Here is a 14229-nt window from a genome sequence, read left to right on the forward strand (position 1 = left end):
AACGAACGATCGAATGAACATACGTAAGAACGACCGGACGAACGAACGAAAGAACGAACTTACTTACGTACGTATGAACGATCGAACGAACTAACGAAGGAACGAAGGAACGAACGTACGTACACACGAACGAATGCACGCTGTTGCCTCGTCGGGTACAGATTTATGTTCTGGAGCTTATTTTGTCGGCATTGTTTCGTACTTACGTGTTCAAGTTTGTTGTTTTAGCCGCAAGTACGTACTTATAGCAACAGCGACACACATACTGCCGCAGTTTTGTATAAACGCGCATCGGCTGGTATTTACGGCTGGGAATACGTAATTGCGGCTTTGGGGACGTTTTTGCGGCGCTAAGCAAGCTATTGCGTCGGCGGGTACAGATTTACGTTCTGGAGCTTATTTTTGTCGCCATTGTTTCGTATTCAAGTGTTCAGGTTTGTTGTTTCAGCCGTAAGTACGTACTTATAGCTGCTGCGACGCACATACCGCCGCAGTTACATATAAACGGGCATCGGCTGGTATTTACGTCACCACAACCACCACCACCACCAGCACTGGTGGTGGTGCTGCTGGTGGCGGTGCTGCTGTCCAATCACCACCACCACCACGTGTGGGACGAGTCGGTGTATCAACCGAGTCTATCGTCAATATCGTCACGCCTCCATCCTTTAAACGGGAAGGAAGAGCTGTTTTTATCGTACTTGTGGCTATGGCGAAAGAATGTATCTGGTGGTCGTGTCTGAAAGGATTAGAGACAAACACTTTCCTCTCTGGTCAATCTCTCATCAACGTTTTCGAGTATCACTTGAAAAGGAAGTTTAGAGTCGAGGCAAGTGTTGTCTAGTGAATTTTTCCAGAAAAGATGGGTGAATGTAGCAAGGATGGCACGTAAAAATGACGAAGCCACCTTGAGCATGATCCTATGAAACAGAAAAATTTTAAAGCAATCATTAAATCTATTAACATGTAACATTATTGGCCGAGGTTACCGTGGTCTTTTCGTAGGTTTTTCTTTCCATGGATAACCCCCCCCCCATTTCTTGGGAACTTTTTGTATATATTTATCCTTCTTGTACTTAGCCCAAACGTTTATAAAAACTCTACATTGTATTTGTCCCGTCTGTGTTCAGCCCTGTGTGGCTAATAAAGAAAGTTATCCATCTATCTATCTGTCTGTCTATCTTTCTTTTCCCTAAACAAAGATCCTATTGACAGTGACCTCGACGTTTCGGCCAGGTAAGCCATTGTCGGATTGTGTGTATATATATATTTATAGGCGCAGGAGTGGCTGTGTGGTAGGTAACTTGCCTACTAACCGCATGGTCCCGGGTTCAGTCCCACTGCGTGGTACCATGGGTTAATGTCTTCTACTATAGCCTCGGGCCGACCAAAGGCTTGTGAGTGGATTTGGTAGACGGAAACTTGAAGACCCCGTTGTATGCGTGTGTGTGTGTGTGTGTGTCCCACCCAGCATCGCTTGACAACCGATGCTGGTGTGTTTGCGTCCCCGTAACTTAGCGGTTTGGCAAAAGAGACTGATAGAATAAGTACTAAGCTTACAAAGCATAAGCTCTGGGGTCTATTTGCTCGACTATAAAGGTGCTGCTCTAGCATGGCTGCAGTCAAATGACTGAAACAAGCAAAAGAATAAAAGAGAAAGAGTATGTATAAATATGTGTGCGTGCGTGTGTATGTATGCATGTGTGTGCATTTATGTATATATATATATATATATATATATATATACATGCATACATACACGCGGACACATATTTATACATATATATATATAACTATATATAAGTTCAAAAAAAGGAAAAAGACAAAAAACAATAACAAAAAACAACAACGTGAGGACGTGATACAGATAGTGTTACTAGACGCTCGGGAAAGGAAAGAGAGAGAGAATATGACGTTTCGAGCGGAGCTCTTCGTCGGAAACAAGGAAAGTTCAAAGAAGGGAAAAACGGAGGAAGAAAAAATCGCCACCGATGTCCATGAGGTTACATTATGGAAGGAAAGAAACTATATATATATATATATATATATATATATATATATATATATATATATATATATATATATATATATATATGAAGAGTATTATGATATTATATTTACTGAAGCTGAAGTTGACATCTCTGATCTTTGGACAAATTTTGAAGAACGAAACATAAGAGCTGTTACTATATATATTGAGTATTACAGGAAACAAAAGAAGAAAGTTTTGATTGGTTATTATTGAAAAAGAAAGCAAATGAACGGCATAATTCGATAGTTGCAGATATGCATGGAAATTTACAGTGACAATGGGAAGTGAAAGACATTGAATAAAAGGCCAACCCTATTTAAATATAAATACTAAAAGAACACAAGGGTAATACGAAAGAGAAAGAAACTAAATAACAGAAAGAAGAAATCAAATATCTTTGATTAATGACTTTTGCAAAATACCATGTCTCTTTGAGTTGATTGATAAAAATCTATAGTTTTGTACGCTTATCGTATAACACGAGAAAACGAAGAAAGAGCGAAGGAGAATGAAAGAGAAAAGAAAGGAGCGAAATGTATAAAAATGAAGAAAATAGTAGAAAAGTAAGAAACACGTAAAATAAAGGAGAATAGCAAGTCAGAGAGAGAGAGATAGAAAGAGAGAGAGAGAGAGAGAGAGAGAGAGAAAGAGTAAATAATACGGTAAAAAGAGAAATGAAAAAAAAAGAGAAGAAAAATGGGAAGAAAGTAAGCAAGAGTAAAATAATTATTTAAAGAAAGAAAGAATTTCTGAGAAAAGAATGTGAAAGAATATATCATTGACTTTTACAACCTTAAAATGATATGGCGGCTCTGTTGCTTTGAAGAAAAAAAAAACGGAATATAATATCTTGCCCCGTGCAAACAAGTATAAAAAAATCCGATCTTGAATTCAAGCAATACAGATGAACATGGAAAAGTAGCCGTTGAATTTTTCCATCGATAATATTCCAATAGCTTCAATGAATTACTGCCTAAAAGGTTTCTTTAAGAAAACGGAGAATCCTATGAGAAGAATGCGATGGCATACTGTTTTTCTTTTTTTTTTTTTTTTCTGAGAAAGAAAAACCGATGCTAATGGTAATAATAAATACAGAATTGAGATAAAAAGAAGCATGTCTCTAAGCAAATGCCTGCATTCATTTGAAAAGGATTTATTTAATTTCGTATGATAATGACAAATTCCAGAAATTCAGTTTCAGATTCTAATATCATTTAAATGATAGCTTAATCTTTTTTACTTAATTCTGATTAAATACGTGTTACTTCTGATAAGATTAAAATCTGTATTAGCTTAAATAAAAATCACATATAACATCGTTTTAAAGCAGCGGCTATAAAAGGTTCCATAACTATAAATCTATCAAGATAAAAGGCAAAGATATTACTACAGCACTTAAAATGGATGATACAGAGAATTCTTAGCCCTCGACTTACCTTATATCACACTTTAAAAAATCATAATGTAATGTCTGTCGCCATCGTAAATGTAAGCTAATGAACTTTGCCAAAACAGATTCGGGTAGAAACTATAAGACGGTTATCAACCTTATTCTCAGAGATAGAAAAGTTGCAAACCTCTTTCTATGCTATATTCAAAATATTTCAAAATATTCATGATTAACGAAACTATAAACTTACTTGATACTGCTAATTTTTATCCTCCCGTCTATAAGCCACACCTTTTAAAACCTCTGACTTTAGCTAATACTATTTCTGAGTGAATCAGATACCAACATTATTTTGCATTTTGAAAATATCCCTTGTTTTTCGAAAATGCCACTTGGATGGGAAAATGGTGAAGATTTGTTTGATGTATTTATAGGTGACGTTGAGTGAGATAAGATGTGTGTATACGAAATTATTGTTATATCTATTCTAGATTTTGTACAAAGAATGCTAGATACTGGATAGAGGATTTATCGTAATGATGAGTTTTATATTTTGAAAAATATAAAAGGTTGCTTAATAAGTAAATTTAGAAAGGTTCTTATTTTAATTTGGATTTAACAAATATAATTGTTAATAATTTCTCAACAGTTACCTTCTTATATATTGCCTTAAATTAAACAAGTCTGATAAAATATTACATTAAAAAATTATAACCACCCACCAAACATTCTCCAAAATTTGGTTCTTCATAGTAGCAAACACATTTCATCATACGTTCAGGTGAAGCCACTTTTTCTGTGACTACATCACCCCTAACATCTGGCCACCTAACTCCCCAGACTGCAACCTCCTTGATTATCATGTGTGGGATGCAGTTGATCAAGAGATCAACAAAGATCCTTGTTAGAGCAAAGATGAACTGAAGGCAAAGATTATGTCAGAATTCACCAACTTATAGAAGGAGACCGTCCAGAAGAGTTGCAGGAGATTCCGAAGTCGTCTGGAGGCAGTGGTTGAAGCCAATGGCAATTTTATTGAATAAATTTACTCTTTAGTATTTCAAGATATTTTTATGTAATTTTCGTAAATATATCTGTTAAAATGAGATCTCAGAGTTATTTTCATTTTTGTGTAATTTAGACAACAATATATTCACCACACCCTGTATATGTATGTATATTTTATATACCAGGCTCAAGCATGTTTATTGTTTTATTTGCATCATAATATATATATATATATATATATATATATATATATAAACATCAAAACTTTAGAAGAAAACGGAGAACATATGACAAAAGTTAGCATTAAAACAATAAAGAATATGAATTAAACCAAATTAATATATCAACAAGAAAATACAAGGAAAATGGGCGAAAAAAATACTATCATAAAGAATTCTTGGTAAACAGCTGTTCAAGAGGCAAAGTGAAATAATTTGTGATCAGAAATAATATATGTTTCTTTCAGTCTGTCAGATTTGTTCTGTCTTTTAGTATTTCAAACTGTTCTTTCAAAGCAAGATATTCTTCATTGTAAATTTCATTCTCCAACTCGAAAATTTTCCTGCAGATAATAATAATAAAAAAAAAATCATTGTTATTATTGTATTACTTCTCAGAGCGGTCAGTCTTGTTTGCTCTGGTTGATTCTGTGAAAGCAGACAGCAGCTTGTTGTCAGAGGTCTCTTATTATTATTATTAGTTAGTTAGTTAGCTAGTTAGTTAGTTAGTTAGTAGTAGTAGAAGTAAATAAAGAAGAGTGCCACTGTTATCAAGTGAACAATATTTCGACAACTCGTGTGTCTTCCACAGGTTCAAAAAATAAATTTGTCAATCTACTTCATTTTGGTTCATATTCATAGGATTGCGGTTACTCCTCCAGAAAATACAGAAGCAAATATTAGCTTCTATACCTTCTGGAGGAGTAACCTCAATCCTATAAATATTATTATTATTATTATTATTATTATTAGTAGTAGTAGTAGTAGTAGTAGCAGCCGAAGCAGCAGCAGCAGCAACAATAGCATCATCATTGTCATTTCACTTCTCACAACTCTCAATTTCACTTAATTCTGTAATATCAGACAACAACCTGTCACCAAGGGCTTCACACAGTCTTCTATGCTACTTAACAACCAATCTCAACATCATCACTGTCCACAATATATCAGTTTCCTGAGCAGGTTCCACTCTCATGACAATCCTAGTTTCTCCGACAAATTTCTCAATCCTACATTAATACATGTAGTCCTAGACATGTAATGCCTGAATAAAAAAATTAAGGCAGAATGGTCATGGCCTGGAAATATTTTATCCTGTATGGCTCTTCTTAATTAAGGCTCTCCCTGGCACTAAACGATATCATACTATAATTCACATCATCATCATCATCGTTTAACGTCCGCTTTCCATGTTAGCATGGGTTGGACGATTTGACTGAGGACTGGTGAAACCGGATGGCAACACCAGCCTCCAATCTGATTTGGCAGAGTTTCTACAGCTGGATGCCCTTCATAACGCCAACCACTCAGAGAGTGTAGTGGGTGTTTTTACATGTCACCCGCACGAACGCCAGTCAGGCGGTACTGGCAACGGCCACGCTCAAAATGGTGTTATTTTATGTGCCACCCACACAAGAGCCAGTCCAGGGGCACTGGCAACGATCTCGCTCGAAAATCCTACGAAGGCCAGTCAGGCGGTACTGGCAATGGCCATGTTCAAAATGGTGTATTTTATGTGCCACCCGCACAAGAGCCAGTCCAGGGGGACTGGCAACGATCTCGCTCGAAAATCCTTACACATGTCATGGGCACAAGTGCCAGAAAGGCGACGCTGGGCACAGGTGCTAAATTATTTCCACAATGTCCTAAATTTGCAAACAGTCCATTCTGTTTTGCATGCAAATGATTCTCTTCTGTTTTACTTTGGTAAGCTCAGAACTACAAGTCCATCAGCAAACTAAATAACCAAGACAAGCAGCACACAATACAAAGGTATAACCAACAAAAACAGTGTACAAAAAATTTTCATAACTTCTCAAGAATCACTACTGCTTAGATTAAATTTGATTTTAAATTTTGCTCTATCGTGTTATAAAATGGTTCTTTATAGGCAAAATAATATATTACAACAAGCTATTGGTTCTACAGCGTTGGGTATAGAAGACTTCAATCATTTTATTGACAGGCAAAATTTTAATCGGTTATGTTTATTTATATATTGGTTCCATGCTTCGATAAACATACTGAATGGGTTAAATCAACAGTTAGGTATTTACAATGTCTATAAAATCATTTATCAAAATCTTTTCTTTACAATTGTATCTTTCTTTATCTAATTGTTTAGAATAGACATCTATTTTTATTAGTTTGTTGTTATGGTTATTGTTGTTATTGCTGTTATTATTATTATTATCATTATCATTATTATTATTATTACTGGTTCTACTATTAATTTTTTCCTTAAACTAATAACTATCATAGTAAAAATTATTAAATTCATCATTTTTATATAAAAAAATTAAGAAGCTGTCATTATTTTTTTAAAAAGGCAAATGAATTGAACTGGAATAGGTCAAGAAAACTAAATGGAATTAGATGATCGATGGTGATAAGTATGTATTGATAGGAATGTGAGAAGGGTGATGGTGATGCTAGTGAGGATGGAGGCTACCCTGCCTCTTCAAATATATATGGTATTATATTCAATAAATTAAAATTGTCCATTAATAATGATATGTTTAGTTACCTGAATATATCAACTCTATTTATTTAGATCTTTACAATTTATCTAAGATGTCTTTAAATCTTTCAACAAAGTTAATCAAAAGAAATATGTCGCTATCTTATTATAACTTTGATAAAAGTGTCTGCTAGTGTGTGTATGTGCACATGTTATGTATGTGTGTTTGTGTGTGAGCTTTTCTCTGTGTGTGTATGTATGTATGCATGCATTTATGTGTTTGTGTACTTATATATGACTTGTGTATAAAATGAATTTGTTTGTGCATGTGTGTGTGTGTGTGTGTGTGTGTATGTGTGCAAGTGTGAAGAAGCACGTTTTCTGACGTGATAATCAGTTAAGATTCTTTGACAGCCGTGTCACTCAGAATTGGAAATAATCAGCAAACAACGTGAATAAAGATAATAGGTTTCAAGCAATTATATTTAACTTCTTATCCCGTCTTTTATTGGTTTGTTTTATGTGATAAATATTGATTAAGGAAAACACACACACACACACACACACACACACACACACACACTCAAAATTAAGAAAGAAGAAAGATGAGTGTGTAGCCATAATTATTGTTACCTTTTTAATAATAATAAACACACAAACACACACAATAATAATAACAGTTCCTTCTAATTTTGGTACAAGGCCAAACATTTTGAGGGGAGGGGCAAGCTGATTACATCATCGCCAGTACTTAACTGGTACTTACTTCCTCAATCCTGAAAGGATGAAAGATCTCAATAAATAATAATAATTATATCAACAGTGACAATAATGATAACTACTACTACTACCACCACTACCACCACTGTTATTATTGTTATTATTATTATTATTAAGGCGGTGAGCTGGCAGAGTCGTTAGCATGCTGGACGAAATGCTTAGTGGTATTTCACCCATTGCTCTGTTCTGAGTTCAAATTCTGCCGAGGTCGACTTAGCCTTTCATCCCTTCTGGGGGCAGTAAAATAAGTACCAGTTGAGTACTGGGGTAAATGTAATCAAATTAATCCTGTCCCACAAATATGAAGCTTTGTGGTTCCAGTAGAAAGGATTATTATTATTATTATTATAATTATTGTTTGGTCTATTTTAGTGGTATGCAGTGGAAATAAAGTCTAAGTTTAATTTAGCTTAAAATTTTCTGTTAGTTATGGTGAGTTTTATGGCATCTTTTTTTTTTTTTTTGCTTCTTTTTCATATAAGTTTTATCACAGAAATTTCTCTTAGAAATCTCGACTGTAGTTATAATCAAGTCTCTTCATAGATTATTAAAGAAAGTCATAGTTTTTTTCTCTCTCCTTTCCTTTGATACCAACATTTCGAAAAGTAAAAGAAAGAATTTCTACCACACATACACACACACACACACACACACACCCACGCACGCACAAGCACACACACACACAAATTGTCCATCCAAAGATAATGATTTTGATGAACTTCAGAGAATTAATATCTGCTAAAGGAATTTAGCAATTATGAAAGTCAGTCTTGTGAATCTTTCATTTATCACACTTGTGACAAATCAAGTAGCAGAAGTTATATATTAGATTCACTTGGGTGTAGAGAAAATAATGGGAATGTGATAACTTGGAGCTAATTACTGCAAATATGATTAAAAGAAAGCGAAAAGTTGTGAAAACATGTCTGAAATAAAAATGTGATAGGTAGATAGATAGATAGATAGATAGATAGATAGATTGAGAGAGAGAGAGAGAGAGAGAGAGAGAGAAAAAAAGTGGGAGAATATGAGTGAGGTGAGTGAAGGTCTAAATCAGAATATATAAGCTGGAGAATAATGATTTAAAAAATGTTTTACATGTGATAAAAATACTTAAATGTGGCTGTAATTTCTAAGACGGTATCTAATTTAATTTTAGAGAATTTGGAGAACACACATGCGCACACACACACACTCATGCCTGCATACACTTCCCCACTTATTTTATACACACGCATTTTATATATGTATATATATCATCATCATCGTTTAACGTCCGCTTTCTATGCTAGCATGAGTTGGACGATTTGACTGAGGACTGGTGAAACCGGATGGCAACACCAGCCTCCAATCTGATTTGGCAGAGTTTCTACAACTGGATGCCCTTCCTAACGCCAACCACTCAGAGTGTAGTGGGTGCTTTTACGTGTCACCCGCATGAAGGCCAGTCAGGCGGTACTGGCAACGGCCATGCTCAAAATGGTGTATTTTATGTGCCACCCGCACAAGAGCCAGTCCAGGGGCACTGGCAATGATCTCGCTCGAATATATGTATATATATATATATATATATATACTTTATTTAAAAGCAGCAGAAATATAACAAAAAAACCGTTTCTCTGAGTTTCACGTGAAACTCAGAGTAACGGTTTTTTTGTTATATTTCTGCTGCTTTTAAAGAAAGCATATTACTCTACCTCTGGTATTTGAGTACTCTTTTTTCCCACCTTGTTGCACATTTCATGTGCTTACTCCGGCATATATATATATAGATATATATATATATATATATATATATATCACATGCACATACCAACTTCCTGTTTCTCATCCTCTTTATCATTTGATGAACACTTTCCCTGCTGGCATGACTCATACAGTTTGTCACCGTTGAAGTTCTCACATATTTGAAGGAAGTGCTCACTTACATTGGTTGGGAGACCTCATGCCATTCATGTTTCATTTACAGCTTGCTTTCTATGGCTGGATATTCTTTCTAACACCAACCACTTTACAAACTGTACTCTGGGGTTTTTTTTCCATGGCATCAGCACAAGAGAAATGTTATGTCCTCAACTAAAAGTACAGGGACTTCGCAGTCTTATGTCTGCTTATTCACCAGTTTCTTTAGAAAGTGACACTGATGTATGACAGTGATTTGAGCAGGATGTGTTATAGGGATAAGAACAGTTGGTTTTGTAAAATAAATATATTTAAAATGATTGGGATGGCTTTGAGATGAGAGAAGGTTTGGAGAGGGATACCAAGAAAACAGTGTGATGATAGAGATCTAGAATGTCTGGAGTGTGATAGCAGATAGAGTGAAATGGGGTGATGACAGGAAGTAGAGGAGAGGAGGGTGATGATGGAGCGTATTGGGCATAAAGCAGTGCTGATCACATTAAAAGGATGGCGGTTGTGGAAGAGGGAAACCCAGAAGACATGGGACGAAGTACTGAAGGCTGATCTCAAAACAATGAGCCTCATGAAGGAGATGACAGAGGACCGAGATACATGGCACGTTGCTGTACTCGAGAAGACCCACACACCACAACAGAATTGAGATTCTGAAACCAAAGTGTCATGTAAAAAAAGCATTGGTGTGGGTGCTGGTGCCACTTAAAAAGCACTGATGATGGTGCCACCTAAAAAGCTCTCAGTACACTCTATGGAGCAGGTGGTGTTATGAAGGGCATTTAGCCCTAGAAACCAAACCAAAACAGACAAGGGAGCCTGATGTGACATTGGTGGCATTAGGAAGGGCATCCAGCTGAAGAAACTTTGCCAGATCAGATTGAGCCTGGTGCAGCCTTCTGGCTCACCAGTCCTCAGTCAAACCGTCCAACCCATGCCAGCATGGAAAGCGGACGTTAAACGACGACGACGATGATGATGAGGAGGATTGCTTGGATTCCTTAAGGACAACTTTGTTGAAGAGTAGCTGTTGTTTCTTTCTCCCTGCCCGTCCTTCAGTTATCACACCATTGGTTTGGCTGGGGTCTTGTTGAAACATGTTCAACCAACCTATTTACAGTTTGTACATAACATTCAAGCTTGCTATGAGCCTATCATTTTTGGCCATATGTGTCTATTTGTTCTCAGGGATAAGAGTAGACCATGCAACCGTCTGTAAATCTGGTATATCTAGTTCAGTGTCCATTGCTTTTTAAACCGGCTCATAAGTATTTCCCTGTAGAACATGAGCTTTTTTTGTACCAGTTGCCTACTATCAGGTCTCTCTAAGTGATTTTCCATTTGGCAGTTTCATGATAACCATCAGGTGTATTTCACTGGTGATGCCATGTTTTGGAAGAGACATTTATATAAGTCTCCCTTCATAGGTCATTTAAGCATGCTGCATCATGGCCGTGTTCTTTGTTTACATCCCAGATCCCCTGCCAATATTCCTAGAGGTCTTCCTGGAGAGGAGCGTTAACAACCTTGATGGTATCACTTTTCATTCTGCGATATACAGCTTGTAGATTTGGGGCAAACTTTCAGTTTACTATTTTTCATTCCTGTAATATTTTTACAATAATGAAGTTTTTCCCTTACCACTCATAAACCGTGTTTGAGGGTAATAAGTTTCCCAGTGAGTGTTTCTCGGCAGCAGTTCCCACACAATTTGGAGAACTTACCATGCAGTCGTAGAGTCAAAGGCCACCTTACAGCTGGAAGTCAGAGACCCCCCCCACCCGTCTTTGTTTAGAGATCTTCACTGAAGAATAATCCCAAATAATACTTGCCTCATTACATAGTCTGAGATCTTGCTCTTGCCTCTCAACTAACTGGCTGTGGAGGTGAGAGTCTTAGTAGTGTTGTGCAAGATGTTAACTCCAGCATGGGCATTACTGACTGTCATTATCTTTAATACCCAGGGTAAAATAATGTCTGTGATGGTCATATTTGTCAGTGAGTTGACACAGCCATCATTGTCGTCGTCATCATCCACCTCCTCCTCATCAATATTTAACATCTGTTTTACATGTTGGCAATGTATTACTGATGCATTATTGATAGCCATTTCTTTTCTTGTACAATGTTCAACCGAATAAACCTATAGATTTAAGCTAACATTGCATGTGTAAATTAATTAAACTTATCAGATATACTGGACATTCATAAACAACAACTGTTTAGGAAAAAGAGAAAGTATCATTTGCCATAGTTTCAATTTTAGTTCAGATTTTATCCCAATTGAATATATTATTCTAATTTACTACATAATATACATAAATATACATACAAATATGCATATATACATACATGCATGTAGTATTCCATCACATTTCTATTTTGTGAACTCTGCATCACAGAAGTTTTACTTGTCATGCAATGCAGCTATTGCCTTAGTGAATGGAACCATCTAATTCTTGATTGCAAACAATTATTATGAAAATACTGAAATTGTTAGATATTTCATTGACCATTTCCCAAAATTTTGTATAAACTATAAACATTTTCTTGATTGGCACCCGTACATCCACAAGCCTTGTATATTTCATTATTTTTTGTTGATTGTAAGATTTTTAATTTATAAATTTATTATTATCGCAGTTGAACACTTCAAAGCTCTTAAATCAACTTTCTAAGGGAAGATGTTTTCAATGCAAATCCATTTAATGAGTGATTCATCCTTCTTGTTACATTGAAGGTCATACAATGACTGCTAGCTAGCTCTTGCTATATGATGCTAGACTATTTATATAACTCCCACTATAGTTATTGTAGTGCAAATCCAGCTAAAGACAGAAGAAAATAACTTGTTGAAACTATACATAGTTCACAATGAATAAGTTATTTGACGTTTCTGTTTTATTTGAGGTAATTTTTGTCTTTCAATTCTGTTGCATTTATATTTCATAGATGATTGTCATAGCTCTGAAATCATTAAATATTTTATGAAACATTGTACATTTACCTCGGTTTTGTATGAATTAAGATGTGTTTTTGGTTGGTATATCTTTGTATACAAATGTGATACACACACACACACACACACACACACACACATACAAACACACACATATATATCCAAATTGAGAGAATGAAGCAGGTAAAATCTAGGCTACATATGTTTTCTAGCTAGCAGATCCTCAGAAATAACAATTACCCAATGAAGGGTTCCTCCACCCGCTACTCACCAGACTGAAGGTACTTTAGTCCTATGAAGATTACATTGTCATTAAGAAATGCCAAGTTAACTTGCAGGAGATTTAATTTAAAATGAACGGTGAATGGAGTGCAAAAACAAAATAGGAAAGAATCATCATCATCATCGTTTAACATCCACTTTCTATGCTGGCATGGGTTGGACGGTTTGACTGAGTACTGGCGAGCCAGATGGCAGGAAATAAAATGGTCAGTAATAGAAAAGTATGTGCCTGTTTACTCTCCTGTGCAGAGCGGAAGATGTAAGGCGATCACAAGGTTTAGAAAATATAAGGGTAGCTAAAGACATTTCATGTTATAAATTCATAAAAGAGCTTCAAGTGAGGTGGGGGTAGGAATGCAGGGAGATTAATTAGGAAATAATTGTTTGCAATCAAGAATTAGATGGTTCCATTCACTAAGGCAATAGCTGCATTACATGACAAGTAAGACTTCTGTGATGCAGAGTTCACATTTGTTGTTATAATCATTATACTGTTTGGCTTGAGTAACGATTGGCCATTTTACATTGTCTAAAACTGAGTTTTATTTTTTTAGGTTATGAATGGGCCAAGGAAAAGATGAGCTGTTCGTTTTCACTTGAGATCTAAAGCTAGAATAGTAGTTACCAACTCTGATCTTAAAGGTGGAGCTGCACGAGCACATACATACTTGCAGTCTTCTGTGGATAACGTATTTTTATATACAGCTGTTTTTGTGAGGCATATACTAAGGGACAGGAGGTGGGGCGTCTAAAGCTGCATATGATTCTAGAAGTTTCTAAAGTGGAGATTTATGAGTACCTGTAATTAACCTGGTGTTATATGCATTATCTGCCACAGCTTTAGGATTGGTATTTTTTGGGGTGGCGAGGGAGCAGTCCAGGAGGATGTAGCTTATAGTAGCTCTAGTGTCTCATGATATCATTCCTATAATTTCCTATTTTGGTGGTGGGTATAGCAAATCGTTAGGTTGGTTAAGGGTATTAGGTGGAATATTAGGATTAGGGCTGGTGAAGGTCAGTACTGGTAAGGATTATGGGTGGTGGGGCTGGGGATTAGATTGTGTTGTATTAGTATGAGTAAAGTTAACTAATCGTTGGTTACTTAGTTTCTTATTGTTAAGTCATCATATTATACTGGCAATGTTAGTTGTGATGGAGTAGGAAAATTTAATCCATTGGAGGCTG

The 14229-nt window shown here is 35.9% G+C and overlaps 1 protein-coding gene across 6 annotated transcripts in view; it reads right to left on the minus strand.

Annotated features, from left to right (window-relative positions):
• Positions 1-2172: 2172 nt before the first annotated feature.
• The window catches only part of LOC106867251 (uncharacterized), a 422507-nt gene continuing 410450 nt past the window's right edge, over positions 2173-14229 (minus strand). The window contains exon 10 of one of the 6 annotated variants that reach the window (XM_052974912.2): positions 2173-4992. In XM_052974912.2, the coding sequence (XP_052830872.1) occupies positions 4940-4992 (53 nt within the window). In that variant the 3' untranslated portion in view covers positions 2173-4939. The remainder of the gene's footprint in view (positions 4993-14229) is intronic. The other 5 variants (XM_089337498.1, XM_052974910.2, XM_052974911.2 and 2 more) reach the window with 5 other exon arrangements.

Source organism: Octopus bimaculoides, chromosome 19 (assembly GCF_046866305.1).
Source record: "Octopus bimaculoides isolate indiv1 chromosome 19, ASM4686630v1, whole genome shotgun sequence".
Classification (NCBI taxonomy): Eukaryota; Metazoa; Mollusca; class Cephalopoda; order Octopoda; family Octopodidae; genus Octopus; species Octopus bimaculoides.